This window comes from Tenrec ecaudatus, chromosome 7, assembly GCF_050624435.1.
Source record: "Tenrec ecaudatus isolate mTenEca1 chromosome 7, mTenEca1.hap1, whole genome shotgun sequence".
Taxonomy (NCBI): Eukaryota; Metazoa; Chordata; class Mammalia; order Afrosoricida; family Tenrecidae; genus Tenrec; species Tenrec ecaudatus.
The window spans coordinates 48,675,059-48,703,032 of NC_134536.1; the positions used below are offsets into that span (position 1 = coordinate 48,675,059).

Consider the following 27,974-nt stretch of genomic DNA (forward strand, 5'->3'; position numbering starts at 1 on the left):
ATGGAAGCAGCAGTCAAGAGATCAGAAGACAAGGTAAATCTGCTGCACAAGACGTCTTTAGAGCAGTGGTTCTCAACCTTTCCTAATGCCATGACCCTTTAATACAGTTTCCCAAGTGGTGGTGACCCAAATCATAAAAATATTTTCATTGCTACCTTATAACTGTAATTTTGCTACTGTTAAGAATCAGGTGACTCCTGTGAAAGGGTTGTTCGATTCCCCAAAGGGCTTGAGACCCACACTGCTTTAGAGTATTGAAGGCTAAGGCGTACCTGCCTGATCCATTGCTTCATATGCATGTGAGAGTTGGACAATGAATAAGGAAGACTGAAGAAGAAAGGATGCATTTGAATTGTGGTGCTGGAGAAGAATCCTGAAAGGACCATGGACTGCTAAAAGGAACAACAGATCTATCATGGAAAAAGTATGATCAGAGTGCTCCTTAGAGGCCAGGGTAGCAAGACTCTATCTTATATACTTTGGATAGGTTGTCATGAGACCAGTCCCTGGAGGATATTGTTTGGTAAAGTAGAGGGGCAGCTAAACAGTGGAAGGCTCTCAAAGAGATGGATTTGCACCATGGCTGCAACAATAAACTCAAGCAGGGGAACACTTTTATGGGTGGTGCAGCATGACTGGGGAGTGCTTTCTTCTGTTGTGCATAAGGCTGCTACGGGTCAGGACTGACTCAATGGCATCTAACAAAAACATTTTTCCCTTCCAAATTTTATTTTGGTGGTGGTGTTAAGAATATACACAGCAAAATAAACACCAAAAGGTCACTCTCTAATGGAAGACATTCGAGTTAGTAATAGCTAAAGAATGTTCCACATTTGATGGGGAAAGAGAATGCATGAATTACTACTGTCAAGCCTTTGGTCATCAATTGGTATAAAGACAGAACCCAAAGGGGGAACTGAGTACAAGGATCTACATGTGACCTCCTCCCTGGGGGACAGACAACAGAAAAGTGGGTGAAAGAAGACATTGGACATGGCAAGATATGACAAAATAATAATTTATAAATTATCAAGGGTTCATGAGGGAGGGAAGAACGGGGAGGGATGGGAAAGATGAGGAGCTGATGCCAGGGGCTTACGTGGAGAGCAAATGTTTTGAGAATGAGGGCAATGAATGTACAAATGAGCTTTACACAATTTATGTATGTATGGATTGTGATTAAGTGTTGTATGATTTTCTTTAAAAAAGACAGAACCAGTTCCTTATTAAGGAGGGATGTATATATCTAGCCCATAAATAAGTTATTCCTGTGTTATGATAATGGTGCCGTGACTAGTAGGGTAAGAAAATAAAGCATCTTTTTGTAGTAAAAGGTCTCAATAATACTGTATGTTCTCATGTATAAGCCGAGTTTTCCCAGCACATTTTAAATGCAGTTTTTGTGGTAAAATTAGGTGCCCCTGCTGATACTCGGGTCAGCTTATACTCTACTATATACGGTACTGTTCAAAGTTTATGTAAAATAACTATCAAGTAGGGCAAGTCTCTGTCGGAATACTTTTGTTTTTTTTTCCCACCCCGAAGAGATAGCCCACATAGAGAAGGCAGTAAAAAACCTTCATAAAAGACAGAATGGATAGTATATACAGAATTTTTTATGGTTTATTTATCTTTATTTGTATGTGAAGATCCTATAAAAACCTAAGAACCAAATTTTCTTCATCAACTTAGCAATCTATTGTTTTGATTAGTAAGATTTGTCTATCAAGTAATTTTGAGGTGTGGCTAAGTGGATATACCAAGTCCAAAAATTTTACTATTAGGGTTACAGTTCATACATACATGGGCTTAGTCCAAACAAAACATGAAAAATGTCTCTATTATCAGGGGATGGCTGTAGATAGTCCCTCTCAGTAATAAACTTCTCTGGTTATGGTGCCCTCAAAATAATAAAACAACAACAAAAAGTCCAGTCAAAATAATGGCTTCTGAAGGGATCTGCTGAGTCAGTTAAAGTTAAGGCAAATAGGTCTGCTCAGGTTATGGCCATTTATTTTTTGAGATGCCAAAGAATAATTTTGATAGATTTTTTTATAAACACAGAAAAATCATAGGAATATTTGTGAAGAAATTTTTTTTTGCCCTAATCATTTTTTTCTCTTTTCTTCTTTTACATTTTATTAGGGACTCATACAACTCTTACCACAATCCATACATATACATACATCAATTGTATAAAGCACATCCATACATTCCCTGCCCCAATCATTCTCAAGGCATTTGCTCTCCACTTAAGCCCCTTGCATCAGGTCCTCTTTTTTTTCCCCCCTCCCTCCCCATTCCCCCCTCCCTCATATGCCCTTGGTAATTTATACCTTGTTATTTTGTCATATCTTGCCCTATCCGGAGTCTCCCTTCCCCCCTTCTCTGCTGTCCCTCTCCCAGGGAAGAGGTCACATGTGGATCCCTGTAATCAGTTCCCCCTTTCCAACCCACTCACCCGCCACTCTCCCAGCATCGTCCCTCACACCCTTGGTCCTGAAGGTATCATCCACGCTGGATTCCCTGTACCTCCAACCCTCATATGCACCAGTGTACAGCCTCTGTCCTATCCAGCCCTGCAAGGTAGAATTCGGATCATGGTAGTTGGGGGGAGGAAGCATCCAGGATCTGGGGGAAAGCTGTGTTCTTCATCGATACTACCTCACACCCTAATTAACCCATCTCCTCTCCTAAACCCCTCTATGGGGGGATCTCCATTGGTCGACACTTGGGCCTTGGGTCTCCACTCTGCACTTCCCCCTTCATTTAATATGATATATATACATATATACACATACATATATACATATACACATATATACACATACATACACACACTTATATCTTTTTTTTTTTTTTGCATGATGCCTTATACCTGGTCCCTTGGGCACCTCGTGATCACACTGGCCGGTGTGCTTCTTCCATGTGGGCTTATTTGCTTCTGAGCTAGATGGCCGCTTGTTCACCTTCAAGCCTTTAAGACCCCAGACACTATCTCTTTTGATAGCCGGGCACCATCAGCTTTCTTCACCACATTTACTTGTTCACCCCATTATGAAGAAATTTTAAGAAAATGGAAAACTGCACTGGTAAGAATGGAAGTTGCACTTGGGAATTTTTCCATTATGACACCACACTTATTCATTCTTCACGGGTAGCATGGGCTGTCCTACGAAAAGTTCACTGAGAAACCATACCTCATCCACCCAACAACCCTGATCTGACCCCTCCAGACTTCTTTCTCTCCCTACAAACATTTTAAAGGAATTTGATCTGAGTCCCTGGAGGATACCCAAAATGTTGATTCAATGCATAAATCTTAGGGCTCCGAATTCTTCCAGGAAAAGTTAAGAGCTGGACAAACTACCTTCAAAAGGGTACAGAGCTAGAGGGAGGGTACATGGAGCAACAGTTGGTTCTTACTTTGCTATTTTGTTTAATATGGTTTCCATGATTCTGCAACAATGCTTTTTGATTAACCGTCCTATTTTTTCCCCACAAGCATTATGCAAATGGAATATTGGGGTCGTCTATGTCCACAAATCAATGGCAACAGAGAAACCAATTTTTATGTGTCAGTAAAGCACCATAAATTCTTGTGGATAAGCCAATTTTTCCAACACATTTTAATGCAGTTTTGGTGGTAAAATTAGGTACCTTGGCTGATATTCATGTCAGCTTATACTTAAGTGTATACGATACTACAAAACCATCAACCAGTCTCTGTCAAGTCATTTTTGGCTTGTGGAGACTTCATAAATATTAGATTAAAACTTAACTTCAAGTTATCTGTGGCTGAATTCCTAAAAGTGGATTGTCAGAATTTTTTCCCAACATACCTTAAGTGTACTTCTTGTTTGAGGTTCAAGCACATTGTTTATACCAGTCTGTGATCAAAAGTATTTGACAGTAAACAACAGAAAACCTCTAACGCCCAGCACACATATCTGAAAGCCCCTATTATTAGTATTAGGAATGATAGCTCACCTTTTCAATTCAGAAAGCCTGGACTCAATCGTTTCTTGCTTTATTTGAACCTTCTGAGCACTACTCATAATTTTTGTTAAATCTTCCTGACGAATTTTATTTTCTTCTGGTTTTGAAGATGAAACCTTGATAAAAAACACAATTTAGAAAACAAAACAAATACCAAACACCATAATTGTAATCAAAATTTATATGAAATTTCTGTAGTCTGTTCAAAGAGAAAGCTGATTCCCAAAAGCCTTAGATAGGATTCTAGGGAAAGAAAACACTTCATAGCTTAAGAGGAGGAGGATGAGGTGGGAGAAAGGAATAATTAGTCAAATACACACCCACACACACAGGGTTCAAAAAGTTAATGAAAAATGGAATGAAAAGTGGAAATTTTCCACAAACATTCTGAAGCCCTCTTTGTGCGTGTAAGTTCTTAAATATTTAGAGTATTCTATGAGCAAGAATAACTTACAAGCTTTTTATTTTCCCTTTGTGCCAATCTCTCTGTAATATCCTCAAGTCTCTTTATTACCACATATCATATTTAATTAAATGTATGCAGCCAAAAAATGCATGCTATGCCACTTGCTATCACCATCCCAATTTACTTCTTCCTCTTCTAAGGATTTAGTATAAAGATCTTATTTCTGCGAAATACAAAAGCCATTCAGAAGTGTGTGAGTGCTTTCTATGTGCCAGGAACTTGTGCTGAGACTTGGATACACAACAACGAACTATGGATTTCCTAGAATCAGGCTTTCTAGCCTGCTGACATTCTAGGATCATTGTATCTCAATAAAAGTCACCAGAAGGAATGAGACATCCCATTACATAGATTACTTTTCACCCTCAGCCAGACAGTAAACATGTTCCTTCTCACTAGCAAATACCTGAAAACTGATCCCTCAGTACAATTGAGTATAGAGGAAAAAAGATGGGGAAAAAATATTTCTATGTAAATAACGTACATGTTTTTTTGGGTCTATTGTATACCACTTCCCATAATATTTTTAGTCAGTACAAAGTATAAGCATGTTTATTATTTGCAAAAAGAAAAAAAATATGTAGTCTAAGCTATCTCAAAAAGTAAAGACCTATATATTTTTGTACATTCTTATTTCAACAGCTAAAATAAATATTTGGTCAAGTATATTATATACTTGGCAATGTCTTAATATATGTCAACGGTCACTCACCTTTCGTTTGATATTTTCTAACAAGTCATCCTGGCCTTGTTTGAAGTAAGGATGTTGAAATTCAACAGGACCATCTCGTTCTTGCTTTATAATTCCAGAGTCAATATGTACTACTTTACGAAATCCATCTGAAAGAGAACCAAAATTCCGAGGAATGAAATAGACTAAAGTAAAAAATTAATGATGTTAATATGAAAGCATTCCCTTTATCATAACAAACAAGCAAAAATAGTTCAAACTGGTTGGTATCAGCACTCCAAATAAACTACTTGCCCATACTCACACATATTCAATTGCCTCACAAAGCTTGCCATGTTATTGTGTTTGAAGTATTTGGGAAGAATTTCTTTTGCAAATCTTTGTTCATCCAAAACCAGAAAACTTTGACCATTCTGAAACAAAACCAGAAAAGGTCAATTTGTTAAAGCACATGGTGATAAGGTATGATACATGGGCAGTCCTCCCACGATTCCTTTGCACTAATATCTTTTTCCTGTTATTGGCAACAAGAAACAATGCCAAACTATGCTTGGCTGGCCACTCAACAAAAAAATTAGGAGTAGAACTGCCCCATCAGATTTCCAAGGCTATAAATCTTTTTTTTTTTTTGCTATAAATCTTTAAAGACACAGACTGCCACATCTTTCTCTCACAAAGCATCTGGCAGTTTTGAATCCTCACCTTTTACCTAGCAGCCAAATATTTTATCACTCCACTCCTAGGACCATCCACTTTGCTTATTTTGCTAGTTGACCCTAGGAAACTTAGACATTATCCAACACACATTATCTCTCAATTAAAAAAAAGGGGGGGGGTTAAGATGAAGAAATAAAATAAGACCAAATGTCGGTATTAAATTTGTTTTTAAAAGTAATCATATAACAATTTCCAAGAAATGACTTAAAATAATGACAGTGAGGATTAAACAGTGGACTGCTAACAGCAAGGTCAGGAAATGGACTCCTCCAGTCACTCTATGGGTGCAATATTTTAGAGCCTCAGAAACCCTAAGGGGCAGCTCTAATCTGTGTTCTCACTGCCAGAGTCAATGCTGATTCATAGCAATTCCCTGTGGGTTTCCAAATATGTAACGATTTAACAGAGTAGAAAGCCTACTCTTTCTCCCATGGCCCTTGTTGGTGGTTTTGAACTACCAACCGTGCAAGAGTACAGCCAAACATGTAATCACTACAACCACCAGGGTTCCTAATCTATGCTATCGGGTCTCTATGAGGTGGAATTGATTCAATGGCAGTTGAGTTTTGAGCTATATAGGTGAAACCATTTTTCCTCCAATAATAGATGACTTTAATCCTTTGTTGCTATCAGCTGTCCACAACTAGATGAACTCATCTAGCTTACTTCTGGGTGCTCAATTTGGTTCCATGTTTCTGTCATTACCAGTACCAGGTTGTTTTGACAACTGTGGCTATAGTCCTCTAGTCTTCTAATAGTTTTCTTGATTGCTAAAACTTTATAGGCCAGTCTTCCTTGCAAATAAAAACAAACAAATCCCAACTGCCTTTGTGTTGAATCTGACTCACAGTGACCTGACTCGTGTCTGAGTAGAATTATGTTCCATAGGGTATTCAGTAGGTGCATTTTTGGAACGAAGATTGCCAAATCTTGCTTCCAGGGTACCTTTAGGTAGACTTGAACATCCAAACTTTTGATTAACTGCTGAGCATCTTAACTGTCTGTACCACCCATGAATAACCCAGTGCAAATAAAACCACACCAAACCCATGAAAGTCAAAGTCATCTCAAAAACAAAGACCAGCCCCATAGGGTTTCCAAGGCTGTACTTTTTACAAAAGCAGACTGCCACATCTTTGTATTGCAGTTAGTGGTGACTGAATCTGTGATCTTTCGGTTAACAGCTGAGCCACTGCATAACCCACCTCCATGCAAATAAATCAAACCAAATTCACATCCACTGAGTGGATTCCAACTCAGAGACTATATAAGACAGAACAGATATGCCCCTTTGGGTTTCTGGGACTTCACACCTCAACAGGAGCCGAAAACCTTATGGTTTTCCTTCAGAGCAGCAGGTGAGTTCAAATGACTGACCTTGTGGTTAGCAGCTCAATGCAGAGCCAAAGGGCCATATAATAGGCCTGGCTAATAAGATATACGCAGCATGCATGGGGTAGGATTTAAAGAGAAGCTTGAGAGTATTGTGGGGAGAGGGAGGAGGGTTCAGAGTATCTAATCCCAACTCTCAATTTCTCTACTTAAAACTAGCTAATGGTTAGAGTTCTAGCAACCACTATGTGTGGTAAAGGCGTCAAGTCTGGCTAAACAATTACAGAAGGTATCTGAATGATCATCAGACCTGAAACAATATATCTCTATCTGCTTAAGTCACTGTTAATTGGAATAGAATAGAGGTGAGAATAAGACCACACCTTAGTCTAGTGTGTGAACATCATCACCTTTGTTTCTTGGGGGTATGGTCTACTGGAAGACAAAAACCACATCTCCATCAAAGCTATTCCTCTGTCTATAAAAGCCATCTGAGAAGCAGGACCATGGAAAAAGAGCCACCAGAGAAGCATGTTCAAGATTTGTCTAAAGTGATGAGACTAGAGACATGAGAGGCTGTGGCTGAGAGACTATTGGACAGACTTAAAGGAGCCGGCCAATGCACATTAAAGAACATGAGACAGAACAAAGAACATAGTCAAGAGTATGGGACTGTAACTCAGAGTGAAAAGCAAACTTCCTATCCTGCAGAAGGAGAAGACAATGTGGCTGAGAAGTTGAGTATTAAACACTTGGTTGCTGGCTGAAGAGGTGCTGCTGTGAGCCATTGGCTGTATCCTTAACATTTATTGATCCTGACTTGTGGAAACCTGTTTAATTTCCCTAATACCCAAACCAAACTCACTGCCATAGAGTCAATTCTGACTCATCATGATGCTATAGGGCCAGTTAGACTGCCTCTGTGGGTTTCCAAACTATAACTTTTCACAGGAGTAGTCAACCTTCATCCTTTTCCTTCGGAGAGGTTGGTTGGTAGTTTCAAACTGCTGAGCTTATAGTTTATAACACAACTCATAACCCATTATGCCACCAGGGCTCTCCTAACGTCCCTAATTAAAAAACTGCAAACCCACTGTCATTGAGTCAATTCTGACTCATAGCAGGGCCTGGTGGTACAATAGTTACATGTTGGGCTGAAACCACAATGTTGGCAGTTCAAATCCATCAGCCCTTCTGAGAGAAACAAGATTTTCTACTCCTGCAGATATTTGTAGTTAGGCGTCATCGTGTCTTTTCCAAGCCACAGTACAGGGGTCCTCAAACTTTTTAAACAGGGGGCCAGTTCACTGTCCCTCAGACCCATTGGAGCGCCGGACTATATTTAAAAAACAAACTATGAACAAATTCCTATGCACATTGCACTATCTTATTTTGAAGTAAAAAAAAACACAGAGCAAAAACACCCAGCTGGCCAGATAAATGTCCTTTGCGGGCTGCATGTAGCCTGTGGGCCATAGTGTGAGGACGCCTGCCATAGCCATAGCACAACAGAACCAAACACTGCCCAGTCCTGCACCATCTTCACAACTGTTTCTATATCTGAGCGCATTAGTGCAGTCACTGTTGTCAATCCACCTCATCTCTTTGAGGGTCTTCCTCTTTTTCGCTGCCTCTCCATTTTACGCAGCATGGTATCCCTTCAGGGACTAGTCCCCTGAAAACATGACCAAAGTATTTAAGACAAAGTCTTGCCATCCTTGCCGCTACAGAGCACTCTGGCCATGCATCTTTTAAAATAGATACATTTGTCCTTTTAGCAGTCCATGTTATTTTCAATATTTTTCTCTAGCACCTCAATTCAAAAGTATTCATTCTTCTTTTGTCTTCTTAATTCAATGAGGCAACTGAAAACATGACTTGGATCAGGTGCACCCTAGTCCTCAAAGTAACATCCTTTATTTCAATACTCTACAGAGGTCTTGTAAAGAGATACAGTTTCAGAAACCCAAAGGAAAGTTCTACTCTCACAGTGTCCCTTTAAGTCAGGGGTCCTCAAACTTTTTTTAACAGGGAGCCACAATTCACTGTGCCTCAGACCTGTTGGAGCGCTGGACTATAGTTAAAAAATATATATGGATAGGACAAAGGCTGTACACTGGTACATATGAGGGCTGGAGGTACAGGGAATCCAGGGTGGATGATACCTTCAGGACTAAGGGTGTGAGGGACGATGCTGGGAGAGTGTAAGGGTGAGTGGGTTGGAAAGGGGGAACTGATTACAAGGATCCACATGTGACCTCTTCCCTGGGAGAGGGACAGCAGAGAAGGGGGGAAGGGAGACTCCGGATAGGGCAAGATATGACAAAATAACGATGTATAAATTACCAAGGGCACATGAGGGAGGGGGGAAAGGGGAGGGAGGGGAAAAAAAAAAGAGGACCTGATGCAAGGGGCTTAAGTGGAGAGCAAATGCCTTGAGAATGATTGGGGCAGGGAATGTATGGATGTGCTTTATACAATTGATGTATGTATATGTATGGATGGTGATAAGATTTGTATGAGTCCCTAATAAAATGTAAAAAAAGAAAAGAGGGGAAAAAATGATTAGGGCAAAGACTGTACAGATATGCTTTATACAATTGATGTATGTATATGTATGAACTGTGATAAGAATTGTATGAGCCCCAATAAATTGTTAATAAAAAAATATATGAACAAATTTCTATGCGCAGTGCACATATCTTATTTTGAAGTAAAAAAATTAATGGGGCAAAAATATCTGGCGGGCCAGATAAATGTTCTCAGCGGGCCGCATGGGGCCTGTGGGCCATAGTTTGAGGAAGTCTGCTTTAAGTTCTCTGAGAACTTCCCTAAAAATGCCCTTAATTTTATGTATTACCTGTGATTTGTGTGTGGTCATTACAATGGATTGTTCAACCCAGTACAGTAGTGCTGTGAATACAAAACTCATTGCCATCAAGTCAATACTGACTCATACCAACTCTATAGGATAGAGTAGAACTCCATGAGTTTCTACAACTGTAACTATTTATAGGAGTAGATAGTTCCCACTTTCTTCCTGAGGAGCCACTGGTGATTTCGAGCTGTCAATCTTGCAGATTGCAACCCAACACATAAACACTATATATAAAATGTTACAGCATGCAATTTGCTTAAATTTATAATATAATGCCTTCATTCTCCATGAAGATTAATCAAAATACTGATGTTTTAAAGGCAATAATAATGAAAGCTTTTGGACTTCCGAGAAGATGGTGACTGAGGGACTCTGCAGATATCAGCCCAGGAGAGTTACTAAGAGGGAAATTCAACAAAGCTGGATTGCAGGAGGAGCATCATACAGATAAGTAGACACAGATCCACAAGGTTTTGAGGGGCAGGGGACTTTTAGCTTACCATTGTGGAGGCTGGCTAGGGTTTGACCTTAGCCCTGCCACTGTCTCGGCGGAGCCAGGACCATTTGGAGTCAGTGCAGGGGCTTAATCTCAACACAGCCACAGCTTGCCTCCCCCTTGGGGCAAAGACAAAACCCTTGCAGCCCCACAGGCAGGGCTAAGGTATACTGTTACTTCTGTTTCTGACTCTTCCCTCTATCCTCCCCAGCACCCTGTCTCAGAAGGCTTATTTGCTTTGTTTTTTGCCTCTTCCCTTATATCTCACACACCACTGCGGACCTCCAGACACTCCCCTTAGCCTAGGGCACCATATACGCCTACCCCACCCCCTTCCCCCAGTTAGGTGAGCTTCACCCCATGCAGGAATTCCTGCCTGTGTGGCTGGGGGAGCTCCTATTTTTCCTGTTGTCCCATGTGAGTGAAGGAACTTCCTCCGCAAACCTTACTGCCTCACATGGCGTAAGGCAGTTCGGCCAACACTCACCAATGTTCCATGCTGCTGCAGGAAGCTCTGCCCAGCATCTGCAGTGATCTACATGGCCAACGCAATTCCGCCCACCATTCCACCATTCGTGGTGTTCTACACCAAAGCAGGCAACCCACCAGCCTTCTGGGGTACTTCCCTGAGGTGGAAGTCACAGGAGAATAAAGTGGCAGGCTAATTCCATAGTGAAATAAATTAGCTGTGGGCAGTTTAAAGAAGCATTCTTTTAAGTCTCCCAGAGAGAGCCAGTGCTCTGGCTCCCTGGAGTCTAAACACTACAATCAGACAATTTGACCTGATAGATATTTACAGAGCTTTTCTTCCAAATAAAAAATAAACTCACATTCTTCTCAAGCCTGCATGACACATATTCGAAGATAGACCACATGCTGGGGCATAAGGCGAATCTACATAAATTTAAGCACATGGATATCATACAGACCTCCCTCTCTGACCACTGTGCCATAAGGCTGGAAATCAACAAAAGATGAAAACAAGAGCAAACAATTGGAGGATGAATAACTCTCTACTACAAAAGGAGTGTGTACTTGCACAGATCAGAAATGAAATTAGGAAATTTCTATAAACCAAGGAGAATGAGCACAAGGCAGTTATCAGACGACGTTTTATACCAATACAAGCACACTTGACAAAGGAAGAGAGAGACTCATGGTTGAGATGCTGGCACAAAATTTACAACAATTAGAGCGGAGTCAGCAGGACAATCCCACTAATAGCAAAAGAAATGAAATCATAAAAATCTGGGGTGAGATTCAGGAGAGTGAAAATAAGAAAACTATGGGAAAAATTAGTGCAGCTAAAATGCTGGTTCTTTGAAAGGATAAACAATTGACAGGCCACTAGCAAACCAAACTAAAGAAAGAAGGGAACACATTTCAATAGCAATGAGGGATGGAAGAGGGAATAAAACAGATCCTAATGAAATCAAAAGGATAATTACACAGTTACACGAAGGATTGTACTCCAATGAATTCAACAACTTGGAGGACATGAACAAATTCCTGGAAAAACAATCCCTCTCTAGATGATCCCCAAAGGACGTCAAGAATCTCAACTGACCCACAGCAATAGAAGAAACAAACAAGGTTATCAAGAGATTACCAACAAAAAAATCCCATGGACCAGATGGCTTCACAGGAGAATTCAGTCAAGCATTTAGGGAAGAACTAACGCCAATCCTACATAAACTTCCAGAACACAGAAAAAGATGGCAAACTCCTGAACTCCTTCTATGAAGCTAGTATAACCTTGATGAAGCTAGTATAACCTTGATATGAAAACTGGGCAAGGATCCCACAAGATATGAGAACTACAGACCAATATTCCTCATGAACATCGATGCAAAAATCCTTAACAAAATACTGGCCATAAAATACAAAAGTATCTGAAATAAATAATTCACCATGACCAAGTGGGATTCATACCAGGGATGCAGGGATGGTTCAACATACGAAAGACCATTAGTATCATTCGTCACATTGACATGAAAACTATTAAGAACCACATGATAATATCGATAGATGCAGAAAAAGCATTTGACAACATCCAACACCAATTCCTGTTTAAGACACTTGATAAGATAGGAATGGAAGGAAAATTCCTCAAGACAATACAAGCTATATATGAAAAACCAACAGCCAAAGTGCTAGTTAATGAAGAAAAGACTAACACAATCGCACTGAAAAAGAAAACCAGACAAGGATGCCCCGTGTCCCCACTCTTATTTAATATTGTACTGGAGGTTTTAGCTAACAGCATATGGCAAAGATGTTAAAGGTACTCATCTGGGGAAGGAAGAGGTGAAACCACTGTTATTTGCAGATGATATGATTTTATATATGGAAAATCCCAGAAGCTCTACAATGGGAGTAATGGAAGCAACAGGAGTTTGGCAGAATGGCAGGATACAAGATCAACAAACAGATGTCCACCGGGCTTCTTTACACATCAGATAAGACCAAGGAAGAGAAGATCAAAAAGGGGGTACCCTTCACAATAGCCAAGCAAAAATTGAAATATCTACGGATATACCTGACAAAAAGAACAAAAGATCTATATGAGGAAAATTACAAAACACTATTTTAAGAAACTATGAGTGATCTCAACAAATGGAAGAATATCCCAAGCTCGTGGATTGGAAGGCTCAATATAGTAAAGATGTCAGTTCTACCGAAGGCACTATGTAAGTTTAATGTAATCCCAATACAATTACCCTCGCCTTTCTTCAAAGAAATGGAAAAACTGATTACCAACTTCATATGGAGAGGGAAGAAGCCCAGAATTAGCAGAGAAAGTCTCAAGAAGGGCACTGTGGGAGGGCTTGCTTTCCCTGACTTTAGCACATGCTACACAGCCACAGTTGTCAAAACTGCATGGTATTGGTACAATGATACTCACACCAATGGAAAAGAACTAAAAACCCAGAAATAAAATCAGCACACAGTCAGCACACAGACAGCTGATCTTTGATAAGGGCCCCAAAAATATCAAACGGAAAGCAGATGCCCCCTCTAACAAGTGGTGCTGGAAAAAATGGATACTTACATGCAGAAAAATGAAGCAAGACCCATATCTCACTCCATGCACAAGAATAAACTCAAGGTGGATCACAGACCTTGAAGTTAAACCCCAAACTATTAGGGCTATCAATGCGGGAATTGGGACGAACTTGAGAACTTTGGCACAGGGAATACATAGGCTATCAGAAATATGGAAGGACACAAACACAGAGGAGGCACAAATTGACAAGTGGGATATACTGAAGATAAAACATTTGTGTACATAGAAAGAATTCACCACGAGAGTAATAAGAGAGTCCAGGGACTGGGAAAACATATTTAGCAATGACACATCAGACAAAGGCCTTAATACTAAAATCTATAATACTCTGCCACCTTCCAAAAAGAAAAAAACTAATTGCCAACTAAGGAGGTGGGCAAAGGACCTGAACAGAAGTTTCACAGGGGCAGAAATGCAAATTAAAACAATGAGGTACTACCTAATATCCTCAAAGATTGCATAATTCAAAAAATCAGAAAGCAACAAGTGTTGGAGGGGCTGTGGGTAGACAGGAACTCTCATCCACTGCTGGTGGACCTGTAAGTTTGTACATTCACTATGGAAATAGATCCGGTGAGATCTAAAACAGATGGAAATCAAGCTACCAAAGGACCCAGCAATCCCCCTACTGGGTATATACCCAGACGAGGCAAGAAACAAACCATGGCCAGACATCTGTGCTCCGATGTTCATTGCGGCACAGTTCACAATTGCAAGGAGTTGGAAACAACCCAAATTTCCATCAACTGATGTGTAGATTAAGAAACTGTGTTACATACATACAATGGAGTACTATACATTGCTAAAAAGCAGTGATGAACATATGAAGCACATTGCCGCAAGTGAAGAACTGGAGGAAATCATGCTAAGCGAAGTAAGCCAAGCACAAATGGACAAGTACAACGAGTCCACTGAGGTAAGCTTTAAAAAAAATGCAAAAGGGGCATAGGGAAAAAGCTACTGTATACAAACATTCTGGGGTAAGGACCAGGTAGTATGGCAGGGGCCGGACCAAATCCCCGGACACATATGGAAGCCAAATAAAAAGAGGTGGGTAGGAAAAAAAATTAAAAAGAAATGGGTAGCGGGGGTAAAGGGCAGTAACCCACCCAAGGGAAGGATATTGTTTATAGCTCCCCAGGAAAAGAGTGACCAGACTTCAAACCAGTGCTCCAAGATGTGAATGCAACATGCCAGCATGGAGTAGGGAACCAGTGGAGAGGTCTGACAGGCCCAATTCTAACTGTGTGGATACCTGTTCCTCCTCCAGAAGAATTTACTTCAGAGGACAGCACTGAATCTGCAGCTCTGGGAGAGGGACATGTCTGATCAGAACACAAGGGAGCAAATGAGGGGGGAGGAAGAGAGAGTGGAGCACAACGTGGCCCACCAAGCCTTGTGGACAATATTCCAGCTCAGAGCAGCCAATCCACAGTAAAGACCATATGGCCGGCCCCAATACAAGACAAGACATCCCTCACTGACCCATAGCCCTACAGCAGACAACACTGGAGACACTGTGTGGGAATTCCACCCACTCTTATCTCACCACACCAAGGCAAAAACACTAAGGACGTGGAACAGAACACACAGGGAAAAAGAATAACAAAAATAGACATTGCGGCCAGGGCTTGGCGCAACATTAGATTCAACCAGAAAACACTCCTGAAGGCCAGCAAACAGTCCTTGAACACACTACAAGTTTTTCTCTCTTGTTGTTGTGTTTTGATTTTTTGTCATTGGCTTGTTCTTGTTTTATTGCTTGGTTTTGCTATGTCTTGTTTTTGTGCATGTTATTATCTCTGCGGTCTGTCTAAATAAGATAGGCTGGATGAACAATCTGGAGAAGAAAACAATGGGACCGACAGTTCTGAGGGGACACGGGAGAGGGGGAGGTGGGGGAAAAGGAAGTGGTGTTAACAAACCCAAGGACAAGGAACAACAAATGATGCCAATCAGTGGTGAGGAGGGTGTAGGAGGCCTGGTAGGGTGTGACCAAGGATAATGTAACCAAAAGGAATTGCTGAAACCTAAATGAAGGCTGAACATGATAGTGGGACAAGAGGAAAGTAAAAGGAAATACAGGAAACAGCTAGGAGGCAAAGGGCATTTATAGAGGTCTATATATAGGCATGTACATATTTAAATATATTTATATATGAGGATATGAAAATAGATGTACATATATGTATAGGTTTGGTTTTTAGGTAGCAGATGGACAATGGGCTTCCACTCAAATACTCCCTCAATGCTATAATACTTTGCTCTATTAAACTGGCATTCCATGATGCTCACCTTCCCAACATAATCGCTGAAGACAAAGCGGGTACATAAGCAAATGTGGTGAAGAAAGCTGATGGTGCCTGGCTACCAAAAGGCATAGCATCTAGGTTCTTAAAGGCTTGAAAGTAAACAATTAGCCATCTAACTGAGAAGCAACAAAGCCCACATGGAAGAAGCACACCAGCCTGCGTGATCACTGAGGTGCTGAAGGGAATCAATTATCAGGCATCAAAAACAAAAAAATCTTATTATGGTGTGCTCACCTCCCCGATACGATCACTGAAAACAAATGGGTGCATAAGCACATGTGGTGAAGAAAGCTGATGGTGCCTGGCTATCAAAACATAGGACTGAGGTCTTAAAGGCTTGAAGGGAAACAAGCAGCCATCTAACTCAGAAACAACAAAGCCAACATGAAAGAAGCGCACCAGCCTGTGAAATCACGAGGTATCAAAGGGATCAGATATCATCAGAACAAAAAAACATATCATTGTGAATGAGGGGGAGCGCAGAGTGGAGACCCAAAGCCCATCGATAGGCAACTGGACATTCCCTTAGAGCCAGTCAGGATGCAGTATAGCAATGATGAAACATACAACTTTCTTCTAGTTCCTACACGCTTCCTACCCCCGCCCCCCCACCACTATCATGATCTCAATTCTATGTTACAAATCTGGCTAGACCAGAGGATGTACACTGGTGCAGATAGGAACTGGAAACACAGGGAATATAGAGTGGATGATACCTTTGGGACCAGTAGTGAGAGTGGCAATACCGGGAAGGTGGAGTGGAAAGGGGGAACCGATTAGAAGGATCTACATATAACCTCCTCCCAGGGGGACGGACAACATAAAAGTGGGTGAAGGGAGACGTCGGACAGTGGAAGATATGACAAAGTAATAATTTACAAATTATCAAGAGTTCATAAGGGAGGGGGGGAAATGAGAAGCTGATGCCAGGGGCTAAAGTGGAGAGCAAATGTTTTGAGAACGATGAGAGCAATGAATGTACAAATGTGTCTTACACAATTGATGTATGTATGGATTTTGATAAGTTATATGAGCCCCTAAGAAAATGATTCAGAACAAGAAAATAATGAAAGTCTTTGAAAATAAGACTTAATTGACAAGAAAAAAAAAAGAAAATAAGACTTAACTCAGAACCTTTTTTATTACAAACTCATCAGAACAGAATCTATATTGTACTGAATTTGCCTGGAGAGTCATAGTACCAATGAAACTATCGGAGGGGGTACAGGAAAAAACAGAAAGCATTGCCCTACGAATAAGAATCAGACATGGATGCCCCTTATCACTACTGTTCAAGAGGTGCTGGAAGTCTAGCCAAAACCATTAGGTGACAAAGGAAATCAAAGGAATATAGACTGATAAAGGAGAAGTGAAACCCTCACTATTAGTAGGTGGTTTTATATATAGAAAAACCCAAAAACTATACAAAAAAATGTTTAGGAACAACAGAATGATTTGGCAATATGGCAGGAGAACAAGATTAACATATAAAATTCTATAGTGTTCTTGTATATTAACTGAGATAGCTCTGAGAAAGCAATCAAGAAAACAATACTGTGTTAGGCCAGGTTAACCAGAGAAACATATTACTGACACTCATATGTGAAAGAGAGAGCTTTATATCAAGAAGTAGTTATATATGAGGAAAATAGCCCAGCCCAGTCCAGATCAAGTCCTTAAGTTGGATCGTAGTTCATAAATCCCTCTAGACTCACGCGGCCACAGCAATGATGCAAAATGAAGGAAGATCATAGGCAAGTGGGTGAAATTTCTTGTGGATCGAATGGTGGTGGCCACATCACAGGGCTCCTTCCAGTACCATAATGTGTTTGGCTGGCTTGAGCAGCCACATGCAATGATGAAGAATTCAGGAGTATCACAGGCCGGTGGATGCTATGTCTTGTGGATCCAATGGCAGTGGATACATCTCCAAGGCAGGTCTCTGTGTGGCTCACCAGCATGAAGGTGAAGGCAGGGAGAGAAAGAGACAGACAGAGAGAGATCCACCTCCAGAGAGCCATTTATTTCAGTGGCACCTCCAATTGAGGTCATGAAGCTGCAACCTGACTGACAGGCTAAAATCTACCCATGTCTTCTTACAGGTGCCATGTTGGCACAGAAAACCTAAACCTAACTATCACAAATACCATTACAACAGCCACACAAAAGATGAAATACTTAGGAATAAACCCAATGAGAGAAACAAGACTTATAGAACACTACTACAAGAAACCATGAAATCTACATAAATGGAAGAGTATTTCATGTTCACAAATAGGCTGGGTTAACACTGTAAAAATGTCAGTGCTACCCCCCAAAGCAATCTATAAAAAGAATGCAATTCTGATCCAGATCTCAACTGTACTCTTTAAAAATGGAAAAACTAATAACTAATTTTATATGGAGAAGAGAACAGACCTAGTGTGTTGTTTTCACTAGTCTTCTCTATTTTACCTCTCTCGATTCTAATATCTATCGCAATTGCTATACAGAATTCACAAATGAAATTTGTAAATAAAGCATTTATTAAGGGAGTTAACAGGTTATAATGCCAGTGAGAAATGCCCAGGAGAGTTGTTTATCAAGATGTTACAAAGTTCTTTCATGCTGCTAGTAAATGCCCAGAGGGACATACCATTCAGCCGGAAGTCTCAACCCAAATTCGTTCAGCTCAAACTCCATGGGTCAGCAAATCTTCTCATCTCTGAAGTTAAGTGCTCAGAGGCACGCCACTCCAGCTAAGGCCAAAAGACACTTAACTCCACTTCCCTGGGTCAGCAGGCCTACCTTCTTCAATTAAGTGCCCAGTCAAACCCATTGGTAAGACAGCCCAGCTTCCTGCATAAAAGAACCCAGGTTTTACTTGTTCCATGGTTTGGGAAGTCAACCACTGTTTCCATGCTCTGGCTTCGGGTCCTGTTGTTGCTCCTCTAGTGTGATAGCTGTCCTCTGAATAAGTTTAGAAGTTCACTATGCAGGAATCTCAGGTGCAGAGGATATGCTCCATTCCTGGCTCCTGCAAGTAATGAGAGACCTCCTCCTCCTTCTCAGAGGGTTCATTTTATTACACAGCAGGGTGGTATTCTATGAATCCTGTTAACAATTACTCAAAGGTGAATCCTATCGGTATCTTCTCCAACCTTTTTAACCAGACCCGGACAGGAAAAGATAATGTGGTGGGAGTTAGAGACTTTGGCTAGAAAAGCCATATTAAATAAATAAATAATCCACTGTCCCAGAATAAGCAAAGAACTTCTTAAGAACAACAAAACAGGTCTTTTTATCAACCTGCCTCAAAACCTACTACAAAGCTACAGTACTCAAAGTAGTCTGGTACTAGCCTAATACAGGCACACAGACCAATGGAACAAAATAAAAAACCAAGAAATAAATTCACCTACCTATGGACAACCTATGATCTTCAACAAAGGACCAAAGGACATTAAGTGGGAAGGAGAGCATCTTTTCAAGAAACGGTGCTGGCCCTACAGGGGACAACACTGGAGACACAGGGTGGAAATTGCGCGGATCTAACTCCACCACATCAAGGCAAAAAACTAAGAGCGTGAAACAGAACAGCAAGGGGAGCAGAACAAGGAAGTCTCGAGGGAGTACCAAAAATAGACTTTGGGGGCAGGAGGTGGCACCACATCAGACAGGACTGGAAAACACTCCTAAAGGTCAACAAACAGACCTTGAACTATTTACAGGCTTTTCTTTTATTTGTCATTTTTTTGGTTGTTTTGTTTTATTTTGTTGCTTTGTCTTGTTTTTGTGCATATTATTATTTCTGTAGGTCTATCTAGATTCGACATGCAGAATAAACAATCCAGAGGAGAAATCAACTGGACTAATGTTTCTGGGGGGACATGGGAGAGGGTGAGGTGGGGGAAAGGAAGTGGTGTTAATAAACCCAGGGACAAGGGAACAACAAGTGATCCAAAATCGGTGGTAAGGAGGGTACAGGAGGTCTGGTAGGGCTTGATCAAGGGCAATGTAAACGAGAGGAATTACTGAAACCCAAATGAAGACTGGGCATGACAGTGGGACAAGAGGAAAGTGAAAGGAAATAGAGCTAGGAGGCAAAGGGCATTTATAGAGGTCTAAATACATGCATGCACATATGTAAATATATTTATATATGAGGATGGGGAATTAAATCTATGTGCATATATTTATAGGATTAGTATTAAGGTAGCAGATAGACACTGGACCTCCACTGAAGTACTCCCTCAATGCAAGAACACTTTGTTCTTTAAACTGACATTCCATGATGCACACCTTCCCGATACAATTACTGGAGACAAAGCAGGTGCATAAGCAAATGTGGTGAAGAAGGCTGATGGTGCCTGGCTATCAAAAGATATAGCATCTGGGGTCTTAAAGGCTTAATGATAAACAGCCATCTAGCTGAGAAGCAACAAAGCCCACATGGAAGAAGCACACCAGCCTGTGTGATCAGAAGGTGTCAATGGGATAAAGAATAAGGCATCAAAGAACAGAAAATCATATCATTGTGAATGAGGGGAAGTGGGGAGTTGGGGACTCAAAGCCCATCAGTAGACAACTGGACATCCCCTTACAGAACGGTCTTGGGGAGGAAACAGTGCAGTGTAGCAATGATGAAACAAACAACTTTCCTCTAGTTCTTAAATGCTTCCCACCGCCCACCACTATCATGATCCCAATTCTACTTTACAAATCCAGCTAGAGCATGTACACTGGTAGGTAGGAACTGGAAACACAGGGAATCCAGGACTAATGAACCCCTCAGGACCAGTGGTGAGAGTGGCGATACCGGCAGAGTGGAAGGAAGGTGGGATAGAAAGGGGAAACTGATGATTACAAGGATCTACATATAATGCCCTCCCTGGGGGACAACAGAAAGGTGAGCGAAGGGAGATATCACACAGTGTAAGACATGACAAAATAATAATAAATTATCAAGGGTCTATGAGGGAGTGTGGCGGAGAAGGAGGGAAAAAAATGAGAAGCTGATACCAAGGGCTCAAGTAGAAAGCAAATGTTTTGTGGATGAGGCAAACAAATGTACAAAAGTGCTTGGCACGATTTAGGTTATGTATGGGTGATAAAGAGTTGTATGAGCCACCAATAAGATGATTAAAGAAATGGTGCCTGCAAAATTGGATATATATCTGTAGAAGAATGAACCAGGACCCACCCCTCACTGCATATACTAAAACAGACTCAAGATGGATTAAAGACCTAAATGTGCATAAAAAGTTATACTCTCAGAAATCCAGGTATTTCTATCCTATTTACGTGTTGAATTTACTTAATAACTGTGTGTGTAAGGTAGTTCCAATGTGGCATAAATTGTTAAGTGCTTTAAATACTAGCTGGGTGGTTCAAACCAACCCAGGGGTGCTTTTGAAGACAAGTCTTGGTGATATGCTTCTGAAAGGTCACAGAAATAAAAATGTTATGCTCAGCACACTTGAGGTTACTGTGAGTTTTAACTTGATAATACAGCAATTACAAAAGTATGACATTAGCACAAAGATAAATTGTCCAATGAAACAGGGTAAGAAATGAAAAAACAAAACCTTTCTATTTATGGATAATTTTGATATAAGACAGAAGTAGTAATACACATCACTGGAGAAAAACAAGATCTATACATTGAATAAGCAAGACAATCAAGTACTTGTATAGATCACATGAAACTGAATTCCTCACGCCACATTAAAAAAAAACGGTTTTAGGTGGATTAATGACTTGCAACAGGAAGTGTAGACTAAATGTTTTCAGAAGAAGAAAAAATAACTCTCTCTTTGGGATAAGTAATGAAAATTATCTTGCAAAATAAAAAAGCAAAAATTACACTAAAAAAGACTGATACGTTAAATAATACTAAAAGGAATAATTACTCATCAAAAGAAGATACAAAGTGAGGTAAGATATATACAACATATACAATAACAAAAAATTTTTAAATGGACAAAAGATAAATATTTAACAGAATGCTCAAAAAGATAAATATTTAACAGAATGCCCAATAAATGTGAAAAATGGTTCATGCACTCAGGGAAACAGAAATTAAGATAATTGAGATAATGCTTTACATCCAGTAACAACTAATATGGGGTAAAAACTAAGAATATCATATATCAAATCCTGAAGATGTGAATTAATGAAAAATTTCATGTGTGACTAATGGGAACATAAACTGGTTTGACTTCTTTGGAAAACAATTTTCACTATCTTGAGGTTAAACATTCCTGATCTTTTTACCAGCAATTATTCTATTATTTGAGAGTAAAAGTATTTCTACAAAATCATATAGACACCATTAGTATGCAAAAATATCAAAAGGTGAATCTTTATTGTTTTTGATATGTCCTCCACATTTCAGAAGGTGGTCTTTCCATCTCTCTAACTCTCTGCTTAAGAATTCCACATACTTAACTTTAAACATTTTTTTCATTCCTGAGGGACTCAATGTGCTCCTTTGAAATATTCTCAGAGAACAAAAAGAAATCTGAAGATCAGGACCGTAGGGTGAATGAGATAAGTTGTCTCAAAGGACAGTACTTGCTATTCTCAGGAATGAACAGGCTTATTATTATTTTTTTAATCATTTTATTGGGGGCTCGTACAACTCTTATCACAATCCATACATACACCCAGTGTGTCAAGCACTTTTGTACATTTCTTTCCATCACCATTCTCAAAACATTTGCTTTCTACTTGAGCCCTTGTTATCAGCTCATTTTCCCCCTCCCTTCCTACTCTGCCTTCCTTCATGAACCCTTGATAATTTATAAGTTGTTATTTTGTCAGAGCTTATACCCATCCGACGTCACCCTTCAGCCATTTCTCCGCTGTTCATCCCCCAGGGCGGAGGTTTTATGTAGATCCTTGTATTTGTTCCCCATTTCTCCATCACCTTCCTTCCACCCCACGGTCCTGAGGGTTCATCTGTCCTGGATTTCCTGTGCTTCCAGTTCCTATCTGTACCAATGTACATCCTCCGGTCCAGCCGGATTTGTAAGGTAGAATTGGGGTCATGGTAGTGGGAGGGAGGAAGCATTCAAGAACTAGAGGAAAATTGCATGCTTCATCATTGCTATATGCACCCTGACTGGCTTGTCTCCTCCCCGTGGCCCCACTGCAAGGGGGTGTCCAATTTCCCACAGGTGAGTTCTGGGTCCCCACTCCATACTCCCCCCTCATTCACAATGCTATGATTTTTTTTGGGTCTTTGATGCCTGATACCTTCGACACCTTGTGACCTCACAGGTTGGTGTTTTTCTTCCATGTGGGCTTTGTTGTTTCTCAGTTAAATGGCCACTTGTTTATCTTATTATTTTTTTAATTACTCCGTGAAATTTTTCTGGTTTTTCCCCTCACCAAATGTGTTTTGAGTTTTCTTAAAACTTTTCCCTAATAAGCCTGCATAACTGTCCTGTATCCTTGGAGAAAACTTACCAAGATCTTCCCTTGGATGACTGAAAAACAATCAACATAACCTACTGAAGCTGACTCCTCTCGTTGAATCTAGCTATCCAAATAGAGACCAAAAACATCTGGGAGGTATACTCACTTCACCTTAGGACAATCAACCATACAAAAATCAAAAGGGACACAATCTGTCCCGGGATAAACCTAAGAAGAAAGGGAATGGAAAGGAAAAGATGAATGAATGGAAACTGTTAAGCATAGAAAGGAAAAAAGTGCTGGGATGGCACTGTACGTCCCACAATGTCATGAAACTAAATATATATGAATTATTACAAAGAAAACTATTTTGTTCTGTACATCTTCATTTAAACCACAATAAAAGTAAAATTACATGATATGTGTGATACATATAAATAATTGGAATGTAATAAATTATTTAATATGGCTCTTTAAACCAAAGTTTGTATTACTCTTACCAAACCACCTTTGTTTTCCTGAATGGGTTTGACTAAGAAGGTAGAGAAGATACTGATTATGATTCAGCTGTGAGAGGTTGTCATCCTGCTGGGTGTAAAGCCCGAAGTCGCAGTATCAGGAAGAGGGATCTCACTACCAGCAAGAGCTAATCAAGTGGGGAGTGTGTTCTGTTGGCCCCACTTGTGTAATGAATCTCCTTAATCCAAAAACATACTGTTGGCACCATCAAAGTGACAGAAAACAGCAGAACCAGCAATGGACTTTCCATTCACAGTGCAAATGAATCTCTGAGGCAGATGCCTGGCTTGTGAAGTGGGTAGATACATCTGAGCACTTCTTTCAGGCAGCTGGATTTGCTGACTCAGGAACTGGAACTGAGTGCCCATAGTTTGAGGCTTACAGTAGAGTGGCATGCTCTTTGGGCATTTATTAGTAGGTCTAAAAGAGCTCTGTAACATGCTCTTACTAAATAACAGTATCCTGAGCATTTTTCATCTGAATTGTAACCTATTAACCTACATAATAAGCCACATAATCATAAACAGTGTCAGAGTTCTGGCGGCCATTGCAATGAATTTTAAAACCTAGTCGAAAAGTCTGCTGTGGAAGACAGTCAAAAAGTAGAGTTGTGTGAGATAAAAGAATAACAAACACCTGTATATCTATTATAATACCAAAAAAAGGTAACTGGCCTAGCAGATCCTTTCTGATGCCAGTAATTGGTTGGACTTTACAAAAAAACAACACTGAGATTAAGACAAGTGTAATACTGATGGAAATTGTCTGCAGCTATCCACTGACAGCACAGATATGTTTTCAACATGCTTTGTTTAGAATAAATGTATGCTTATTTGTCAAAAATGAACTGGAACCCTAGTAAAATACTTGACTTGCCCTTATATAACATATATATCCACTTAAGTGTGAAACCACAAAAAATAATCAACAAAATATTTTTGTTTAGATTTAGGAGGTGAACAGATATTTGTTACATTGTGCTTCACAATTTTGTAACATTCTTTTGAATGTATCCTTTTAAAAAACCCAATAAAGGAAAGGGATTATCAAGATGTTAACTGTCATCAAATTAGTTCTGACTCATAGCAACCCTACTGACAGCAGAACAAAATACTGCCTTGTCTGCTCCTGCACAACCCTCACAATTGTTACTGTTTGAACCCACAGTTGCAGCCACTGTGTCAATCCATTCAATTGGGGGTCTTCCTCTTTTTCACTGATGCTCTACTTTACCAAACATGATGTCCTTCTCCTGAATGGCACATCCAAAGTACATGAAACAAGTCTCATCCTTTTTTCTAAGGAGCAGTCAACAATACTTCTTCTAAGGCAGATTTGTTTGTTCTGGAAGTCTATGGTATATTCAGTATTTTTTTGCTGACACCCTAATTCAAAAGCATTAATTCTTCTACAGTCTTCCTTGTTCATTGTCTGTTGCATATATGAGGTGTGCCTGACTCACACCATATACATGCACTTATTGCTAAAGGGACATCTTTGTTCTTCAACACAAGTAAACATCTTTCTGATATTCTCTGGTTTCAGCCAGCATTTATATGTCAGCATCCCTCATTCCACATGTTCTTCTGAATTCAATTTGAATTTCTGGCAGATCTTTGACAATGAACTTCATAATATCAAAGACTGTCCACTGCTATGGATCCCAAGGCTGTAAAATCATTATGCTCAGGTAGCTTCATCTTTCTCCCGGAGTGGCTGGTAGATTAGGGGCACCAACTTTTCAGTTAGCATCCCAACACCTAGTCCACAGCGCCACCAAGGTTCCTGGCACTTCATAATACTCATGTTTAATGCAAGCTTTATGAGCATTTCATCTGATTATAATATATTTAACAATGTTGGTTATATCCTCCCTAAAATGTACCATTGCACCAGTAGTTCTCAACCTTCCTAATACAGTTCATGTGGTGACCCCCGCAACCATAAAATTGTTTTCGCTGCTACTTCCTGTCATTTTGTCACTGTTATGAATTGGGTGACTCCTGTGAAAGGGTTGTTTGACCCCTAAAGGGTTTGTGACCCACGGGTTGAGAACCGCTGCAATTACACTAATTTCTGATAGCTTTTTTCTTCCTCTTCCTCTACCTACCTCTTAAAATGTTCTTATTTTCCAAGGTTCTATTGTAATACTACCCTTGGGAAATTTCTTTAGGACTCACTAGGACCTCATATCCAACTTGTTCCTAATGAAATTCCACTACTTTATAATTTTTAATGTTGCTCTTTAATTCTGTAAATAGCTCAAATTCCTAACCCTCTCCCAATTTACTCAAGCCAAATATTTTAAGGTCATCCTTGATATTTCCTCCCTCCACAATATCCAATTGATTATCAATGTTCATTTTTACTCCATTCTTCCTACAGTTTCCACTGTCATTGATGAAGCTAAGACAATGAGTACTGTTCTCCTGGATATGTCTGAGCCTCCTAACTGAATTCTTCTATAGCAAATGGCAATTATCATATCCTGCTATCTAGAAAGGGCTAATTTAAAAACTAGTAGGATAAAATATCCCTATTCCTCAAAATTGCAGTGGTTTCTTTAAACCAGTGGTTTTCAACCTTCCTAAAGCAGTGACTCTTTAATACAGTTCCTCATGTTGTGGTGAAACTTCCCCTCCCAACTATAAAATTATTTTCGTTGCTACTTCCTGTCACTTTGCTACTGTTATGAATCAGGCAACCCCTGTGAAAGGGGTTGTGACCCATAGATTGAGAACCGCTGCTTTAAACCTAAACACTAGATTTCAAATTTCTTAGCATGGAATTCAATACAATGCAGAGTTCCACCTTAAATGAGACTGATCTCCATCAAGTGCTCAATTCTCTGACCCCATCAAAACATAAACACTGTAACATTCGACAGCTGATCAGCTTATTCTATTTTCTTGGTCTTTGATCGCATTCTTTTGGTTTTCATTCTATCTTAATGTTCCTTTCTCAGTCTCCTTGCTGGCTTTTCCTGCTTTTATAACTTCCACATATTGGAATTTCAATCAACTCCTAGTTCCTTATGTCTTCATTTCTCCAGATAACCTCATCTAGTCTACAACTTTCCTACCCCCACATTTTTATTTCTAGCCCCAAACTCCCCTCTTAGTCTCTAAGTCATCCAGCAGCCTATTCAACATTTCCACTGAGACATCTTAGAAGTTATTCAGGCTATTTAATAACATTACTGAATTCTTAGCATTAGTAATATTAATTTTTCTTAGCACTGGACTTTTCCCATGCTATCCAGCTAATGTGGCAATACAACTAAATGTGGCAACAAAAATCTAAGCAAAATACAACAATTTAAAAATTTTATTAGTGACCCACTTTTAATCTCAAAGTACAATCAAAACAGAAATCTCAATATGCATTTCTCCTAATCTCCCATCTCAAATGATATCATCTTTCATAAAGCTCTGGTTTACTAATTGTCCTTATTCTGCTCTGTGCTCTCCAACTACATTTTATCAGCATTTCCTTCCAGCTTTGCCTTCAGAGCAGATATCAAACCCAACAGCTAAGTCACCACTGCTCGGCTGCTAACCTAGTCCCACCATCATTATATTCAGTGCCATTTAGAAAACTGTGATAGCCTTCTGGATCCCCGTTTCCAGTCTCCTTTCCACAACCCCCAAACCTTATGTCATCTGTCTCTGTACCTTCTGACCTCACTGAAATAGTCTCTAAAGATATTCTAACTACATGGGCTTTCCTGCTTCCTTGACCATTCACTATTCCAAACCTTTATACTTTACATTTATAATTCCTGTTTGGGCTATACTAATTATTTTGGTGTCTGCTTAAATGTCACCCTTTAGAGTTTCCTTGTCACCCTACCTTAATACATAAATCCCAGTCACTACATATGCTACTTAATAATTCATTGTTCCATATTCATTCTTTATTGTCTGCTCTGGAAAAGTCAAGTTATGTCCTTTTAACATAAAAGAGGGTACTCCCCTATAAAACCCAGAATTCTCCCCAAAGTTATGTATTTATTATTTATTTATTTTAAATAAAACCTATCCCCTTCAAAGTAATCCCAATTACACTTAATACATTTGTCAAATCTGCGATTCCA

General features: G+C 39.9%; 1 protein-coding gene across 3 annotated transcripts in view; it reads right to left on the minus strand.

The window, feature by feature from the left end:
* The window catches only part of HSF2 (heat shock transcription factor 2), a 56,555-nt gene that overhangs the window by 20,681 nt on the left and 7,900 nt on the right, over positions 1-27,974 (minus strand). For all 3 annotated transcript variants that reach the window (XM_075554610.1, XM_075554611.1, XM_075554612.1), the window contains exons 2-4: positions 5,461-5,569; positions 5,178-5,305; positions 3,991-4,115 (exon numbers count right to left, since the gene is read on the minus strand). In XM_075554610.1, the coding sequence (XP_075410725.1) occupies positions 3,991-4,115; positions 5,178-5,305; positions 5,461-5,569 (362 nt within the window). The remainder of the gene's footprint in view (positions 1-3,990; positions 4,116-5,177; positions 5,306-5,460; positions 5,570-27,974) is intronic.